The sequence below is a fragment of the Culicoides brevitarsis genome, chromosome 2 (genome assembly GCF_036172545.1).
Source record: "Culicoides brevitarsis isolate CSIRO-B50_1 chromosome 2, AGI_CSIRO_Cbre_v1, whole genome shotgun sequence".
In the NCBI taxonomy this organism is placed as follows: domain Eukaryota; kingdom Metazoa; phylum Arthropoda; class Insecta; order Diptera; family Ceratopogonidae; genus Culicoides; species Culicoides brevitarsis.
Window position 1 is genome coordinate 1,298,010 of NC_087086.1, and position 17,839 is coordinate 1,315,848.

A 17,839-nucleotide genomic window follows, 5' to 3' on the forward strand; every position below is an offset into this window, starting at 1 on the left:
GCTGGTCTTCTTTCTCCCCCGAATGTAGAACGGCGACTTGAAGGAATGACAAATGAATGGTCTACTTTTTACCCGCCGCCGCAAAACTTTTTTATTATTCACAGAATCACTCGCAAAAAACACCCAAGTATTCCGTGCAGTTTTGTGAAATATGATATTTAAACTGATGTGCTTTTAATGACTTTTGAAAAGTGTGTCGTGAGAGTTTTTTTTGCCCGCCAGAACGATGCGCGATGATAAGCAGAAATTGGTTTTTGACAAATGAAGAAGATCTATGAGGAGATGCACTTTGCTAATAATAGAAAAAAAGGAAAACTGTCAGCTTTTTAAATAAATTACGATTTATTGAAATTCACAGGAATTCTCTTACCTGATAACTTATTCAACACGTGTCCCATCAACGCTCGATATTTGCTTTTTTTCCTATGTGATGCGAGAAAAAAAGTAACGAGCTTCCGTTATACTTTTATAATTTATGTGATTTTTACTCATTTTCGGCAATATCGTAAAAATCGTAAGCGAGATTTATGTTTTATTTACATTCTTGCTTGTTTTGTGTATTATTGTGTGTCGCGTCTCAGAGGATTCATAGATATTCATTTTCCGGAGTCATTTTCGTGTTTTATGGATTTTATCTGAAATGAAATATAAAAAAAATTATTTTATTGATCGATAAATATTTTATAAGATGATTTTTTTATAATTTTAGAAGTTTTTTAAAAGTTTATTTGAGTTAATTAATATTTTTTTCTTTTAAACTATTTAAAAATTCTTAAAAAATTTAAAAAATAAAATTTTTTAGAATCGAAAATTCGTAAATGTCAATTCAAAAAATGACCGTTAAAAATTTTAAATTCTCTTTTTGCTAATTCAAATAAAAATTTAAAGAAAAACTTTTGAGTTTAAAGACAAATCATTAAAAAAATAAATATTTTTCTTTTAAAAATTAAATTTTCTTAAAATTATATAAAATTCTTTTGAAAAAAATTTGAAAATCGCCTTTTGCTGATTCAATTTTAAAAATGGCTGTAAATGTGTCAAGTTTTCAGATTTAAAAATAATAATTAATGTTTGCCAATCCAATTTCCCGCTAATTTATATTTTCACGTCAAAAAATATCGCAATAAATCCTCCAATCATCCCTTCATGCATATTGAAATTAATTATTATGACATACCAAAAATTCTAATTTAATTACAACATCATGATGATCATCATTCATTTACTGCGGCAGACTCGAACAATAATTGTCCTTATTAATTAAAAAATTATATGCTTCATTTAAAATTGTGTGTGTGTGTGCTTGGAGCAAAGTCAATCTGCACGAGCATTATAAATTACAGTTAAAAATTAAATTAAATTTATGATATACCGTTTACATTTCTCCTCATATCCTTTATAAAACATAAAGCTTATCATAAAAAAAATAATAATTATTAAAATAATAATTTTGCATTTCACTCACACACGAGTCGGAGCGCAGTTAATATGTCGGTCTCCGTCGTTGCAATTTTATGCAAATAGTAAAGCATTGCATCGGATGAATATGAATTAAATTGAAAGTTCTTTTTTTTGTTGTAAACTTTTTTTTATAGTTTATTATTTTTCGTTATGTAGAACGGGAGTAAAGTTTGTGCGGCATGCCATCATTTTTTACTCGACTCTTTTTATGATTAACTGAAATAAAATTGAAATTGTTTGTATCGCACGCGTGTTGCAAAAATTCAGAGCGTAACGATTTTAATTAAAATTGTGTAGTTCGTAAATAAATATGCTCTTAATGGAGTACTTTTATTACTTTTGGCAATGATTAAACGAACAAATGCAACCCGAAAAAGTATTTAGTTGTCATCGAAATTTGTTTGGCAACTTGAATTGAAGGAAATTCGTTTATTGTGAGAATTTTTGTTTCGCATCCATAGAACAAAAAATTTAAAAAAAAAAATAATAATAAATAAATAATAAAAATAAAAAATTTTATAAAATTTAATTTTTTTTTTGGTTAAAATATTTTTAATTAATTTCAAATTTTTTTATTTTTTGAAAATTATGATATTTTTTTGAATTTATTTTTAATTTGAATAAGTTTGTTAAGATAAAAAATAAAATTTAATAATTAAGAATTTTAAAAAATAAAATTTTAAAATTTAACTAAATTTTTAAGAGATTTGGTTACAAAACACAAATTTTTCACAATTTTAGTTAATTAAAAGGCATTCACAATATTTTTCTTTGGCAAATATTCGTCTTATAACATAAAACTCTAAAAACTGAAAGAGAAGAAAAATCAAAATTTTCACATGTGATGAAAGATTCAAAGTCTTCAACAAGTTTACCACAAACAAAAAACTTTTCCGTGTCTTTTCCTCATTCTCGAAGAAAGACGTGACGACACCTCACATTCCCGAAAATTATCGCACACGAAAAGTGCAGAAGGAAAAGTATTAAAAGTTATGTTTGTTTGTTGAGCTTCGTTATTATTCTGGTTGTTTTCGGGATGATGTGATGAATTGTTGGCAAAATTGTTTCAAATTTAATGCAAGCAAAGTACTTGAAGAGTGAAATGAGCAATTCTTTACCCCATTTCGCGTCGCGTCGTACATCCCTCTTTGCATTATTATTATAATAATAATCATCATCATATTTCTCACATCATATCTCTTCTCGGCTGTTCTTTAAAACTTCCTGAGCTTTGCATACATGTCCTCATTTAACAGCAAAAAAATTGCAAAAAAAAAGTTTCTCTTTTACTGCGAAACGACGCCGAGGCGCTTGTTGAATGAAATTTGAGATGCAAAAACCCATTTATATTCCATTTAAAATATCGGGGTGTCGGTGCATTTTTGCCGCATGCATTTTCGCTGCGATGGTTTTGTGCAACGTGAGCTCCTTTGTGGTTTGCAAACGTTCCGTTTCGACGTCGACCGAATGCGTTGAAGTTGTTAATTTTTGCAACGTACGAAAACGGAGCACCTTTGTTTGCCTTTGGTTTCTATTTCAATAACGGGAAAGTGCTTTTATATCTATTTGAGAGCATTTTCGTTATGAATAGAAACTTATCGCTTTGTATCTCTCTCCATCCCGCACTCGGAGCTTAATGCACGTCGTTTGCCATGTTGTTTGCATTCAAAACACTCCTTCTGGAATAAAAATCAGTGTGAATAGAAGACTTTAAATAATAACGATAATAGATGAATGGCATGAAAGGAAGTAGCAGCTCACTTAACGAGAAACTGCAAGAAAGACACAAAAACCGATTTGGGTCAGATTGTGATTAAAACCGATTATCAGAAAGGGGCTCAAATGTAAATATTACTTACCAACGAAACACCTGACGATTCAATATTTTGTTATGTAAAGTCAAAAGATGATGAATTTACCAAAATATTTCGTTATCTAAGATTAAGCGATAAATTTGTCACGAAAATTTATCTAATAAGGTGAGTCATTTTATTTATTTGTTTGTTGTTTTCGTTGATAAAAAGCTAAAATTAGTGTGAAGTGATAAGAAAATTCAAGAGTCTTTTTGAAATCCTTCAACTTGAAAGTTGAACAGACGATTTTTGATACAAAAAAAAATTAAAATTTGGTAAAAATTTTTTTTTTTATTTTAAATTTTCAATCAAAAATTTTAACGTATAATTTTTGAATTGACATATGTCAAAAATTTCAAATTTAAACAAAATTTTAATAAAATTTTTATCTCTAAAAATATCAAAAATGAACAAAAAATTAACATTAAAAAGAAATTAAAAAAAAATTAAAAAAAAAATAATTTTAATAAAGATAAATAGTTAGAATTATTTAAAATTATTTTTTTTAGTTTAAAATTTTAATTATAATTATATATTTTTTTTTATTTTTTCATTATTTTAATTAATTTTTAATTTAATTTTTTTTATTATTTTATTAATTTTTTATATTTTTATTTTTATTTTAAATTTTTCATTATTTTTAATTTATTTTTTTTATTAATTTTTAAAATTTAATTTTTATTAATTTATTTTTTTTAAATTATTTTAATTAATTTTTTAATTTAATTTTTAATTAATTTTTTTAAAAAATTTTTTTCAGAAAAGTGAAAATTTCAATTTAATGAAATTAAGAAAATAAAATAAAAAAGGTAATTTTTTCATAATCTTAGATTTTCAATTGTTATTTTATTACTTTTATCGTTATAACTTGAATGAATGACAGTTGCATTATGAATCACAACAATCACAATGACCCGTAATTTATGGAAAACAATTATTATCTTGAAGCACTTACTTCACTCGCATCTCAAAATGTTATTATTTATTCGCAAACAGCTGATAAGGCGACAAAACTGGGTTCATCAACTCGATGGGGAATTACTTTCGTCAGAATTTGTAACAACATCCAAGTGCAAAATGATTCAGAATATTTCGAATTTGTGATTCAACAACAACAGAAGAGTGACGTTAACGGATTGGGAACGGCTCTTATCGCAGTATTCTCGTCGGCCATTGATAAAATTTTTGATAATTTGCTCGTCCGAAAGGCGTTTTGAGTCGATAAGAGACACAACACCTTTTATATGCGCTCGAGTATCATTTATTGTACGTCAGTTTGAAAATTGCCATCATATAAGTCGGAACTCTTTGAGCAAGCGATAAAAAGATGAGTAAGTACCTTTTTGGGCTGTAGTCTTAATTTAACTTTTTAACATTAAGGAACGCGAAAAAAAATGGGTTGTTGCGAGAGTAGCGACAGTTCTTTTTCTCCGCCGCCTGCTCCCGAACCTCCTGTGCCTCCAACTAAACCCGATTTCGATTTTGACTTTTCAGATTTTACGTGGGTACCATCGTCACAGTATCAGGGTGTTCCCGGAAATGCCGTAATTGCGGGAAATGATCAAGATGGATCTCCCATTTATGTTGGGCGGGCACGTCATGCTGGCGATTTAGTTGTTGCCAAAGTTCTGCCATCGAAACAAGCTGCTTACGTTGCTTACAATGGACAAGAGATTTTTGTGCCAAATTTCGAAGTTCTCGTTGGCGATGGATTTCAATGGGTTGGAAGCGGAAACGGGCATACGCCTGACAATGCTGTAATTGCGGGACACACAATCAACGGAGAACCTTTGTACGTGGGTCGAGCTCATCACGAAGGCAGTTTGACACCCGGAAAAATCCACAAATCGCATGGATGTTTGTACATTCCCTTTGGAGGCGTTGAACATAGCATTCGCTCGTACGAAGTTCTCGTTGCTCAACCACGAGCTCAATGGAGACATTCGACGCCGCAAAATTGCTATCATCAACACACGATTTTGGGCGGGCATGACAGCGATGGATCCCAAATTTTCGTTGGAAGAGCTTTTCATGAGGGAGATTTGATTCCCGCTAAAGTCATTCCTTCCAAACAAGTTGCTTACGTGTCGTATAACGGATCAGAAATCGCCAAATATGACTTTGAGGTTTGTTATCGCGTGTCACAGCGATTGATTTCTTATCTCTTGTCGATAATAAAAAAAAAATTTGTTTGAATTTCAGATGTTATGCGGAACAAATACGGCTTGGGTACCAAGCAGTTATGGAAATATCCCTCATAATGCGGTTAAAGGAGGACATACTTCTTCCGGCGAAACACTTTACGTTGGCAGAGCTGATTGGAATGGCTCGAAAACTGTCGGAAAGATTCATCCAAGTCATCATGCACTCTACATCCCATACGGAGGATCCGAAATTCCCATCAAGCAAAATTACGAGATCTTGATTGAATATTAAAAAGCAATTTCGGAAATGGCGAGAAAAAGAATAGAGGAGAGAAAGAAATAAAAATTTGATACCCATTAAAAAGCCACTGAACGACGAAAAAATTTCAATTCCATTAACATAAAGTTTACGAGCACAGTTTGTATTATGTTCGTGCGCTTTAAAAACTGTTTTTAATACACTTGCTTTGTTGTCGTTACAATGTCAAGTCCTTTGTTCATCAAATGCAAAGAGCGCTTTTTACCTTTTTCGTAAAGCATATCATAAAAGTTAAATTTTTAATAGGTTTTGTCTATTTTTGTTTAATTTTATTTTTTTTTTTTTAACTTTTTTCAGATAAAAAAAAATATTTTTTTTTAATTTGAAAATTTTAAGAAAAACTTTTTTTTAATTCTACTTTTTTGCTCTATTCAATTTTTTAAAATTTTATTTTTAATTTTTTTTTCATAAATTAATTTTTTTTTAATTTTTTAATATATTTTAATTTTTTTTTCATAAATTTATTTTTTATATTTTTTTTATTTTAATAAATTTTTTTTTTAAATTTAATTTTTTAAAATTTTTTTTAAATTTTAATTTTTTTTTTTTTAAAAATTTTTCATTTTAATTTTTCTAAATTTTTTCACAATTTTATTTTTTATCTTTTTTAATTGATTTTTTCCTTTGTTTAATTTTAATTAAAATTTCATTTTATTTAATTAAATTGAATTAATTTAATTTAATTTATTTTTATTTTAAAATTATTTAATATTTTTTTAGCATCAAGTGACTTTTAAAATTCAATTTTTTTCTGAAAAACTTCGCGTCAAGGAAGACACCCATAAAATTTTACGGTTTTCGCATGCATTTGCACGCCACATTTGTTTGTGAACACACACAGAAAAAAAGTAAAAAAAAAAATTAAATTTAAAAATTGTCATTGGAACAATTCGAAATGCAAACTTGTGTTTGCTCAATAAAATTTTCGTGATTTGAAACACAAATATTACGCTAATGTTCGGATTTTGCACTTTAAAACTGTTATTTTTTGCTCTTGTCTCGTCGCTCTCGATAAAAATTTATTTTTTATTATGCTCGAAATTAAATTTTACAATCAATTTGTTTATTTTTATTTTATGGGAATGTTTTTCCTGCAACTCGATTCATACGATGTCCGATGAACGTTTTGGTTTTCCGTTTGTTTTGTTTTCATTTCAACTTTTTTTTTGTCAGTTCATTGCTCTACTCGTTATTTTGATTAAATTCGTCATTTTCTTCGATCAACTCCAACGATGGCGGGCGTTCGTCGTCATGAATGAGTGTCATTTGTGTTTCGAGCGCCTCGTATTCTCGTAATTCGTTATCGTTTTGGATTTCTTCAGAAATTGTTGATTCAACTGTTGCTTCGTTTTCATTGTTTGAGGAGATTTCCGGCTTTGTTTCTTCAATTTCTTCGATTTTTTCTTGTACTTCGGGAGATTTTACTTCAGGAGCTTGAACTTCAGTAGATTTTTCTTCTAAAATTTGAACTTCAGGAGCTTTTTCTTCAGAAATTTTTGTATTTGTCACAGTTTTTACTTCCGCAGTAGGTTCTTGTATCACGTCACCGCTTACTAATATCTCGCAATCATCCAATTTCGCTGATTCACCGTAAAAATCGACACTCATGCCATCCGTTGGATGTATTGTTCCGATGTAAATTCTGTTTGGCGTGACAATGCAACGCCCAATGTAGACATTTTCCGTGCCTAAATTCACCATTAAAGCATTTTCCGGTATCGATTGATTAAATTTTGCCCAATTTGAGTTCGGAACACATAAAATCTACAAAAAAAAAATGAAAAAAAAATTTTTTAGACGAAAAAAAACTTACTTTGTAATACAACATTTCAATATCTTGTCCATATCGATGAAAATACGCAGCTTTCTTCGAGGGATGAACTTGAGCTAAAACTCGTTTGCCTTCATGCAAGACACTCCCAATGTAGATGGAGGTATGAGCTTCGCCTTTTCCGAGAACGACAGCACTTTCGGGCATTTTCAAGCCGGGACTTCCTTGAACCCAAGCTAAAAGGTAAGAAATATTTTCAAAAATTAATGATTCGTTACGAAAATCAAGACACTTACTCATTTTTATTCCTTTTTAGTAACGCTTGACAAGATGAACTTTCTCAAAAGACGTAAAATAACCAACTGACGCAATATTACGATGCATGCACGATCTCCCATTGAAGTAATAAGTGATAAGAAATATCACAGGAACCGAAAAGTGACTCAGAAACGACGAGTTTTTATCACAAAACGAGAGAAATGCGCTCGTATCACTTACAATTTCACGCAATTTCATTTTATTTTTATCAAAAAAAGTGAAAGAGTTGAAATTCGTGTCCATTTTTTTATGACTCGATTTTTTTCGTTGTCAAAGGCGAAGTAAGTAAAAGGTCCTCTTACATCTCTTCATGCTTGTTTGCATTTAATGGACTGATTTTTATGAAAGTTTTTCCTTTTCAGGCGTTTTCAGCATCACTCAAGCCAAGAAAAGCTGCTTATTTCGATTGACTGCATCCGAGTGTGACAAAAAACGAACCATTTTTATTACTTTCCCCTCATTTTAATGAGATTTTTTATTGGTTCGATTTGATTGAAAAATTTGCCGGATTTGCCTCAAAAGTTAGTTTGCTCCTAAACTCGTAAAAAATCAACGAAACAAGCCTGAAAATAATTTAAGTGTCAAAATCTAATTTAAATCCCTCAAAAAAAAAAAAAAAAAACTTACGTCGAAAAACTGAAAAGAGAGAAATATTAAAATATCCCTCGGTGTGTGTTCATTTTATAATCCAATGAGTCCGTTTCTAAATTCTATCGTATTTCAAACTCTACGAATTTTCAACTTTTCGATGTTTTTGCTGCTGTGTCTCTCTGTGATTCCAGTTTGTGTGTAATAAAAACCTTGTTGGGCAGTGTCTGTGTCTGCTTGTAATAAAAAACCACAAAATTGTAATCTAAACCATACAAATATGTGAATTTACTGTCTCTCTGCTCGTGTGTTGGTGCGTGTCAAATGATAAAGAGATAAAATTTTAATGTGCAATATGCATGGAAAAACACCTTTTTTGTTATTCGATGAGGTTTCGGAGGAATTTTATTCGGTATTTTATTGCGATCTCTCGATGGAGATATTGGTTAACCAATGTACAAAATAAAATAGTAAAAAAAAAACGAACGAAAGGGATATGAAATATTAAACAGAGACATTTTTTGCTTTGACATCTATTCGGAAAGCAAAAAAAAAATAGGCAAAGGGAAATTTCTATGAGGAATTTAATTTGTCATGTAGACATTCTCATCCCTTTTTCTTTGAGCGGTTCGCCGATCGACAAGTTGATGCAAAATGTTCGCTCACAAAGTCTTATCTTGAATTGAATTTATGTTTATTATTATTATTATGATAAGTTAAGACTTAAAATAGCGTCATGAACTGAGAGAAAATGGCAAACTGGAATTGTAATGAGATCAGAATTAGCTATAAAAATTGATTTTTTTAAGTTTTTGTTCAAAATTTAAAGGTTCAGTTCTAAAATGAAAATTAAAATTTTTTTTTAGGATATTTTGAGTAAAAATTTCATTCAAAAGTATTTTTTGAAGTTTGTTACTCTTAAAATTTTTAGAATATGGTCTAAATTGAGATTTTTTTTTTTTAATTAAGAAAAAAATTTTTTGAAATTAATAACAAGTGAAATCTAATTATGGAAATTCAATTTTAAAAATAATTTTTTTTTTTAAATTATTAACATGTGAAATATAATTATTAAATTAAAATAAAATTAAATAGATACCTACCAAAATTTTTAATAATATATTTTTTTAATTTTAATCTTTTTAAATTTTTTTCTATTTTTTTTAATGGTCAATTTATTTTTTTTTTTTTTATTTTTAATCCAGAATAATTGTTTTTTAAATTAAATTTTTAATAAAAAATTCAATAAATTTAAAAAAAAAAATAAAAATTTAAATTAGTTTTTTTTAAATTTTTAAGATTTTAAAATTAATTTAAAAGTTTTTTAAATTTAATAAAAAATTATTTTAATAAAAAAAAGTTAAATTTTGACGTCATGAGACAAAAAAGTCTTTTCGATTTTTTTTAATTTATGAAATAAAGCTATTAACTTCTTCAACAAGGCTTTTGCTGAAGGATTTTCTATTACAATTCCGAAAATTCTTCGCTTTGAGTGTCATTACACTTTTCATATCTATCCATATCGCGCTTCGTCTCCGACAGAAAGTGTAACACAATAAACGTAATTTCAAATCCGTTGCAGACACACCATCTCACCTTTAAATTTATTATTTTAAATGCCTTAGGGCACGCCATTTTCCCTGATTCAATTTCCTCCTTCTGCTGCTACGTAACGGAGAGACGCTCGCAAATAAGACTTGACTTGCAGCATCATCATCATCATCAACATTGCACTTTTCTGCTACGATTTTCCCTTTAAAACGCACACGTACAAATCGTTCCTTTTAAATTTCATTATTATTATTTCTTGCGTTTCTGCAGTTCGGGAGCGTCGAGAAATATTTTGGCTTCTTGCATGCTCGCCTGTTATTTGTTTGTGTCTGTATGTTTGCGAGAAAATATGTTCGTAGCACTTCCTTTGCCCTGAAAAAAAAGAAGAAGAAGTAGATTATATTCTGCACGAGAAAAACTGAGAAGAATAAAAAATACACAAGATTTATTTTATTACACGAACAATTTTTTGCTTGATAAAACAACAAGAAATCGCGCTCGTTCCTCGGCACAAGACAAGAGAAGAGTAATCTAAAACAATGTTAAAGTAATAAGTTTAGCATTTAGTTCCGCCTTCATACGTATGCTCGTACGAGGTAAATAAATGCATTTGCAAAAATTATGAGGCACTGAAAACTTTTTCGAGATTTTATGCGATGCTCGAATATTCATTAGGAAAATTGCTTGAAAGTTGAACTCGTAAATTGAGAATTTTTGTCGTCTATTTTTTTCTTCAATTTCTTTGAAATTTCAATTTCCATGTCGGTCGAGTGTTTTTGTGAGTAAATAATAATTTTTCTGTTTGATGTTCAAGTCGTCACGACAAGTTGACATGTTTCAGTAATAATATCAGATCTTCAAAAAATAAAAAAAAACGAGAAAAAAAGAATATTTTTGCAATTCAATTCAATTTTCATCAAAAATAAATGATCAGGTTCCAACTTATGTCATGTGTGTGTGTGTTTGTTGATGTGACTCTGTTGTTTGGTTTCCTTTTTCCATAAGTATTTTATTATTACCCTGAAGAAGAAGAAGAAGAAATGTTGTTGTCCTTGTTTTTTTCTATCTGTTGTAAAACGAATTTCAACATATTTTGCTTCTGTAATATGGTCTTATTAGGCATTTCGTGGAAAAAATAACGTTTTTGAATCCTTCAATGTCATTCAAAGGTTAAAATCCGAATTAAAAAAGTAAAAAAAAATTAAATTTGAATTGAATTAAAATTTTTAATTTTTTTGAAAATATTTTTGAGCCTTGAAAGTTAAAATTTCATTAAATTTAAAAAAAATTAGTCAATTAAAAGATTAAGAGGTAAAAAAAATAAAAATTCTTCTTCTGATAAAAATTTTTTAAATTTCAAAAATAAAATTTTTACCTTTTCATGTAATTTTGGTCCAAAAAAAATTTTTTTTCAAATACACTCTCGTCTCCAAAATTTTAAAGTCATTTTAAAGTCTTCCATATCGAGGCATTCCTCGTTATTACCATCGTGAGTGGGTACAACAGCATTCGTAAAACCTACAATAAGAGAATTGTAATATTATTCCCTTTATTTCATCTATTGGGACTCTGTTTAATGCAGTTTAGGTTGTCTTTCCATCGAATGGCGATCCATTTCGATTTCCACAAAAACATCCGTTCACTCGAGTGTCCTTCCTACACTCGAGCACGAACTCGAACAAAGATGATGCATGCCTGAAAAAAACACAAGGAAATGGAAAACAAAATTCAATTTCGCATTGAGACATTTCTCTTATTATTATTTTTTCATTTCATATATGCCTCTCTTACAACATTATCTAACATCTCGTCTCTCTCTGTGTCTCTTCATTTAGCAAAAATAATACGAAAAATACTTTTTATTTGACTGAGAAAAAAAAATGAAAAAACGAACAAGAAAAACATGAATATATCATATTTCAGGCCTAATAATGTTAGAATTGAAAATGTACTTTGAATATGAACAAAGAAAATTTTGCTAAGTGCATTTTTCATCTTTGTCGAAAATTGAATTCAACAGAATCTGAGCCTCTTTCATTTATTATTTTATTAAAGCAGCATTCTATTGCACTTTAATTGCAAGAAATTTTATTTTGAAATTTGTTTCTGACATTTTTACTGTTTCTCAGCCTTTCTCTTGTTTTGTCGTCGCTTTGTTTTTCCATTATCATATTATTACTTGTGCGATGTTTGTTTATTTCATTAAGCAAAGTTTGTGCTTTTTTTTCTTTTTTCTCGTATTTATTCAGAGAGAAACATGAAATTGAGCTTAATATTTGTTAAAAAAATGTTTATAATAATAAAAACTTGATGCGTCTGTTTTTGCTCGTTTTCTGTAGCCAAGTCGAGAGTTTGCTATTTAACTCTTAATTTATGCATAGAATTTCTTTTCACTCGTTTTTTTTTATCTCGTCGACGAGTTAGATTTCAAATTTTATAGAAAAGTTGCTTAAAAACATCTCGAGAACAGACACAAAAAACAAAGTCGTGAATGAAAGGCATGTCGTGTCTCAACAAAGCGATAACATAATAAATTATGTGAAAAATTGAGAGAATTTTTCACTTTTAGTCATGCGAATGGCAAAAAAGTCAACGTAACGTAATGGATGGGGACGTTCGAGTTTGCCTTTGTGATGGCATGAAGGCGTGTCTGTCTGAGTTTTCTGCATTTCCAAGAAAAGTTTCTGATTAATTTTTTTTTGTCTGTTTCGAATATGTCGAAAAATTTAAAAAAAAATAAACAAATCATTGAAAAAAATAAAAAAAAAAAAAGTAAAAAAAATCTTTCAAAACAAAACTTTATTTTTTAAATTAAAAAAAATATTTTTTTTTTGAGCAAATCTATAAAAAAATAAATATATATTTTTTTTTTTTTGAAAATTAAATATAAAATTATTTTATTTTTTAATTTAAATAAAAAATTGCAAATCTTTGAAAACAAAAAAAAAATTTTAAAAATAAAAATTTTGTGAAAATCTTGGAAAAGACATTTTTTTAAAAACTAAAAAAAAATAAAAAAAGAAAATAATTTTAAAAATTGAAAAAAAAATTAAAAATATAATTTTCAAAAATGACTTTTTAAAAAATTCTAAAAATTGAAGAAACAAATTTTTTTTTATAAAATTGTTTTGTTAAAAACAAGTGCGAAAAACAATATAATTTTACAATTTTAATATGATGTTCGCACAATTCAAAAAATGAGTTGAGTAAGGCAATGTCTGATAAAATTTTATTTTTCTGTTCACTTTACTTAAAAAATTATCTCGAGAATGTTGCTTGGAATTTTATTTTTCTTCAACTTGTTATTGCCGATGAAAGCAATACAACATTTAATTACTCGATCTTTAATTTTTATGGCTTTCAACAGAACTTTCATCAATAACAGCATCAAGTTCAAATCCATGAGAATCCATAAAAATTCCTTTCATTTGAAAAATTTTATTTGTCACTTGAAGCGAATTTATTTATTAGAAAAACTTTGTCGTCATTCAATTTATTTTTCTTCTTCTTACATTTTTTTCTTGTTAGTCATCATCTTCCTTTCCTACCTGACAAGAATCGTTATCAGTCAGTGTGCCAGTTCGTGTGTAAAAACGAACAAAGATAAAGGATTGCGGTGAGAAAGTCGCACATTTTGTGCGAAAAACACACTCTGAATAATTCATTTGGACGACTCGTCGTTGGTTTCAATCAAAAATATTAAAATAGTACAAACAAGTCAAAAGTTCAACAATCAACATTGTTTGCGAGTTGTTTCTGTGTCACTCAGAGTGAAAAAAAGAAAAGTTTCCGTGTCTATTATTATTTTTCAAGAAGCTGCTCAAATTCATTTTAGTTGAAAATTGAAAGGAAGACGAGCATAAGAATAGAAAAGTTGTACAATAGACAAATACGGGGAAAAAATTGAATAGAAACGTGTTCATGCATTTTCTGTTTGTTTTGTTTGCGGCGAAAATTCTTTCGGATTTGAATGGAACAAAAAAGAAGAAAAAACCACAAACAATAAAGAGATTGTGTTTCAAATTCTTACTTGTGTGGACTTTTTGTTTGGTTTTTAATCAAAGTTTGTCGTATTTTTAGAATTTTTTTTTGTTAAAGTAACTTTTGTCCCCTGAGAAAAAGTCCCATCAATAGATGTCGCTGTCAACAAAAAAAAAATTTTTTAAACTCCCGTCAGATGGCGCTGTTAGTAAAAAGTTGATAATTTACATTAAATCTCGTCTGATCTCCGTTAAATTTGCCCTGATATCCGCAAATTTATGAAGTGCGTTGGATATCTGCCAATAAATAAACAAGTTACTTCATCGTTGATCCACATCATTACCTGTTCAGTTCATTCGTTTATCCAAATCTCCTTTTTATTACTTGCTACCAGCAGCAACACATATGGATAAGCTATCAAAATATGTTCGAAGGATGTTTTCGTTGTTGTTGTTGTTGTTGTTGCGTTGATGATGACAACGATTTCTTACACAATAAAAACGATATATAAGAAGATAATACGATGAACGCCAAGCATGAACAACAAAAGCTAAAATAAATAAACATCCTCGTTATATTTTACTCACACACAGACACACAAACACTTCCCGTTTCTCGAGTTTTTTCGTCGACGTCGTCGTTGCGTGATAAAAACCCTTGTTGAAGGGGGGGTCTTTGTCTGGCGCCAACGATAGGCGAGAGACGAGATACACGAAAAAAAGGTATAAAAGGAAACACTTTCTACGTGCTTTTTTATTAGATTTTTATATGGGAAGCTCGGTGCTATTAGAGGCAAAAACGTGTGTAATGTGACAAAATTTGTCATAATGAAATTGTTTTATTTCCGTTTCGATTTTCCCTTTGTCTCGGGAACACTGAAAGAGAGAGAGAGGAAGAGTCGACGGAAAGTGTTTTTGGCACGTGTGTGCGTGGCGAAAAACAATGACAAGGCCATTTGACGATAGTTTTGGATTGGATACTTTCACTTGTTTTCGGTAACATTAGATGAAAATTGCTCAACTAAGCAAATATTGGTTAAATTGAGTATCTTGAATGGTAAGTTATTTGAATTGAATTTCTTTTATATGAAAAATTTGATAATTATTTTTTTTCATGGATTTTCACAAAAATTACCATTTTTTATAATTTTTGAAAATTTTGACTCGAAGAAAATTTTTTTTAATATAATTTTTATTTTTTATTCAAATTATTATTTTTTTAACTTTTCTTTTTTTTTATCTTCAAGTAATTTTTTTTAATATTAAAAAAAAAAATTCTGAAAATAGAATATAAGATGAAATAATTTTTAAAAAATATTTTTTGTGAATTTTTTTTTATTTTTAATTAAAAGTAAAATTTTATTTTTTTTTTAAAAAAAAAATTTTTTTATAAAAAAATTTTTATAACATATACCTATTTTTTTTTTCACAAAAAAAATCGTTCTTTAGTCAATAATATTTTTAAAAATACTTTATTTTTTTCAATTTTTAGAAATTATTTCTCGAAAAATAAACAATCCGACTTGATTTTTTCAATTTTTAAAGATTATTACTCAAAGAAATCTTCTTGAAATGCTTGATTGGATTAATTTGAATAAATTTTGAATTCTTCCGATCATTTTTGATGATATTTTTTCTACAGATGTTAAAGTTACCTTTAGTTGAAATATAAAAATTTTCACCATTTTTCCTTTTTGAATGAAAATTCATCGCAAATTAAGTACAAATTTGGCATTGTTGTCTGAAACAAGAAACAAATTTAACATAAATTGCAATAATAAGAAGTTTGTAAGTAATAATCATCATCATCAATTACACCTTAAGTACTCACCATTTCCATTGATGTCAAGCAAAACGAAAAATTTTACCTGTAGCAACAAAATCAAGTAAAATTACTTTGCCATTTCTAACAATAATTGATAGCTATTTGTATTTATTGTGTATTACTGACTCGCACAGTCTCGAACGAAACATCAATAACACCGAACAATTTAAAGGGACGAACAAGAAAACAAGACAGTCATTTATCATTTATCACAATGCTCTTCTTCTTCTCCTCTTCGGCTTAGCTACTCAAGAAACACAGTCGAAGAAAGGGAACCGCAAACAAACATTTACTTGAATTTTATTCTGTTCCATTGTTGTTTGGCAGACAATGCCTGCTGCTGCTGCCTTTTCTCTTCTGCTGTTGTTATGTCATTTTATTTATTTACAATAATTTTTCGTTAAACAACTACGGGGAAAGTTTCTTACGATTATTGTGCCTTTTTTTGTTAACTTGAAGGCATTTTAAGGATATCTCGGTCGGTAAACGTTGTAACACATTTTTTCTCTTTTTTAAGTAAAATGCATTTGATTTATGTCTTTTCGCAAAAGTTTTCGCTCGCTTGAATGTTGCAACAAAACATTTTTCTTCCATTTGATCAGAATTTATGTTGCAAATGTTTGTTGACCCACATCGATGTTTATTTACTGCCAACAGCTCTCGCACAGCACTGTATCAACAATCACTTATTTTTATGCATTATTGATAACTTTAAAATGTCGAACGAAACTTCGTCTCGTTATGCGATCGAGGAGTGTTGAAAATTGTATGGTAAGTCAACAAGAAGCAAAATATTATGCAGGCAATGACACATAAATAATGAATGCAGTTGACAAGAAATTCAACTTTTTGCAGGAACGGAAAAAGTTGCAAATAAAATGTTGGAATCCAATTGATTTTTATGTGATTTATGGAGAATTGTTGATGCAAAAATGACAGGAAATTGATGATTTTCGGTCGAATTCATCTAAAATTAGAACAAATTTTAAATTTTTGACAAATGTCAATTCAAAAAAATTACCGTTAATTTTTAATTTTTGAAAAATTTTCATGTTCAAGCATTTTTTTTTTCGTAATCCAACACTTTTTATTTTTTTTTGTTAAAAAAAAATTTATTATTTTAAATTTTTTTAATATTTTTTTAAAATATTTTAAAAAATTTAAAAATTTTTTTTTTAAATATTTAAAAAATATAAAAATTAAATTTCTTTAATTTTTTTTTAATTTTTTTTATTTTTTTTTTTTAATAAATTTTTTTTTTTTTTTTTTAATTTTTTTTTTTACATTTTTTTATATTTTTTTTTTTAATTTTTTTAAAAATATTTTTTATTTTTTTTTATAACTTTAACTTATGTTGATTCGTTATTTTCACTCTGTTACGACTTGAACGAATGTGACTCTTCTCTTTTTAATAACAATAATAACAGAATTTTATTTATTTTCTGTTTATTTTAGGCAGAACTTTCCTTCCGTTCATTCGGTGCATCATCTCATGTAACTCAGTGACGTGATCCGAGTCAAAAGCTAATTTAAATCAAAAATTACTAACTGCATAAAATATTAATTACTTCTCTTTTGTAGCTCAATTTTGTGTTTCAACCTAAAAAAAAGGCAAAAAATGTAAAATTTTAAAATATTTTAATCAAAAATGTCCTCTTACCGCAGAAAATCTCGTGCCTATGTCAACCCATTTTAAATTAATAAAAAATGTTATGTTCAACGTTTCACATCAAAAACCATATTTGTGAGTCGTTCGCTCGTCGCTCGGCTTCCCCTAAAAAGCAAAACACAAAATTTAAAATAATAATAATAATAAAAGTGTACGACGACGTCTGTCAGCTTGCTTGTTGCCTGTTGCAAGTTGCACACGCCAGATATTCATAAACTAAAAACATGAACATTGTGTAAAATAATCTCGATTGCATGGAGAAGAAAATTGCAGTTATAAAATGTTTTTTCTCTCTCACACATTGGATTTTCCCAACAAACAGAAAAAATGAATAAAATATGTTTTCTGGATATTTCTTTT

The 17,839-nt window shown here is 28.4% G+C and overlaps 2 protein-coding genes across 3 annotated transcripts; one reads left to right on the top strand and one right to left on the bottom strand.

Moving 5' to 3' along the window:
* The first annotated feature begins 4,437 nt into the window (after positions 1-4,437).
* Positions 4,438-6,016, top strand: LOC134830077 (uncharacterized). Of its 2 annotated transcripts, XM_063843440.1 has the most exons (3): positions 4,438-4,645; positions 4,809-5,440; positions 5,517-6,014. In XM_063843440.1, the coding sequence occupies exons 1-3, from the start codon at positions 4,642-4,644 to the stop codon at positions 5,748-5,750; spliced, it is 870 nt and encodes a 289-aa protein (XP_063699510.1). In that variant the 5' UTR covers positions 4,438-4,641; the 3' UTR covers positions 5,751-6,014. The 2 variants fall into 2 exon arrangements, with proteins under 2 accessions (XP_063699510.1, XP_063699509.1); XM_063843439.1 differs by lacking the exon at positions 4,438-4,645 and having other exon boundaries at positions 4,674-5,440; positions 5,517-6,016.
* Positions 6,017-6,575: 559 nt separating this feature from the next.
* LOC134831785 (uncharacterized) lies at positions 6,576-7,925 on the bottom strand. Its single transcript, XM_063845600.1, has 3 exons — positions 7,845-7,925; positions 7,591-7,784; positions 6,576-7,541 (listed from the first exon to the last, which is right to left on the bottom strand). The coding sequence occupies exons 1-3, from the start codon at positions 7,846-7,848 to the stop codon at positions 6,960-6,962; spliced, it is 780 nt and encodes a 259-aa protein (XP_063701670.1). The 5' UTR covers positions 7,849-7,925; the 3' UTR covers positions 6,576-6,959.
* Positions 7,926-17,839: the final 9,914 nt, after the last annotated feature.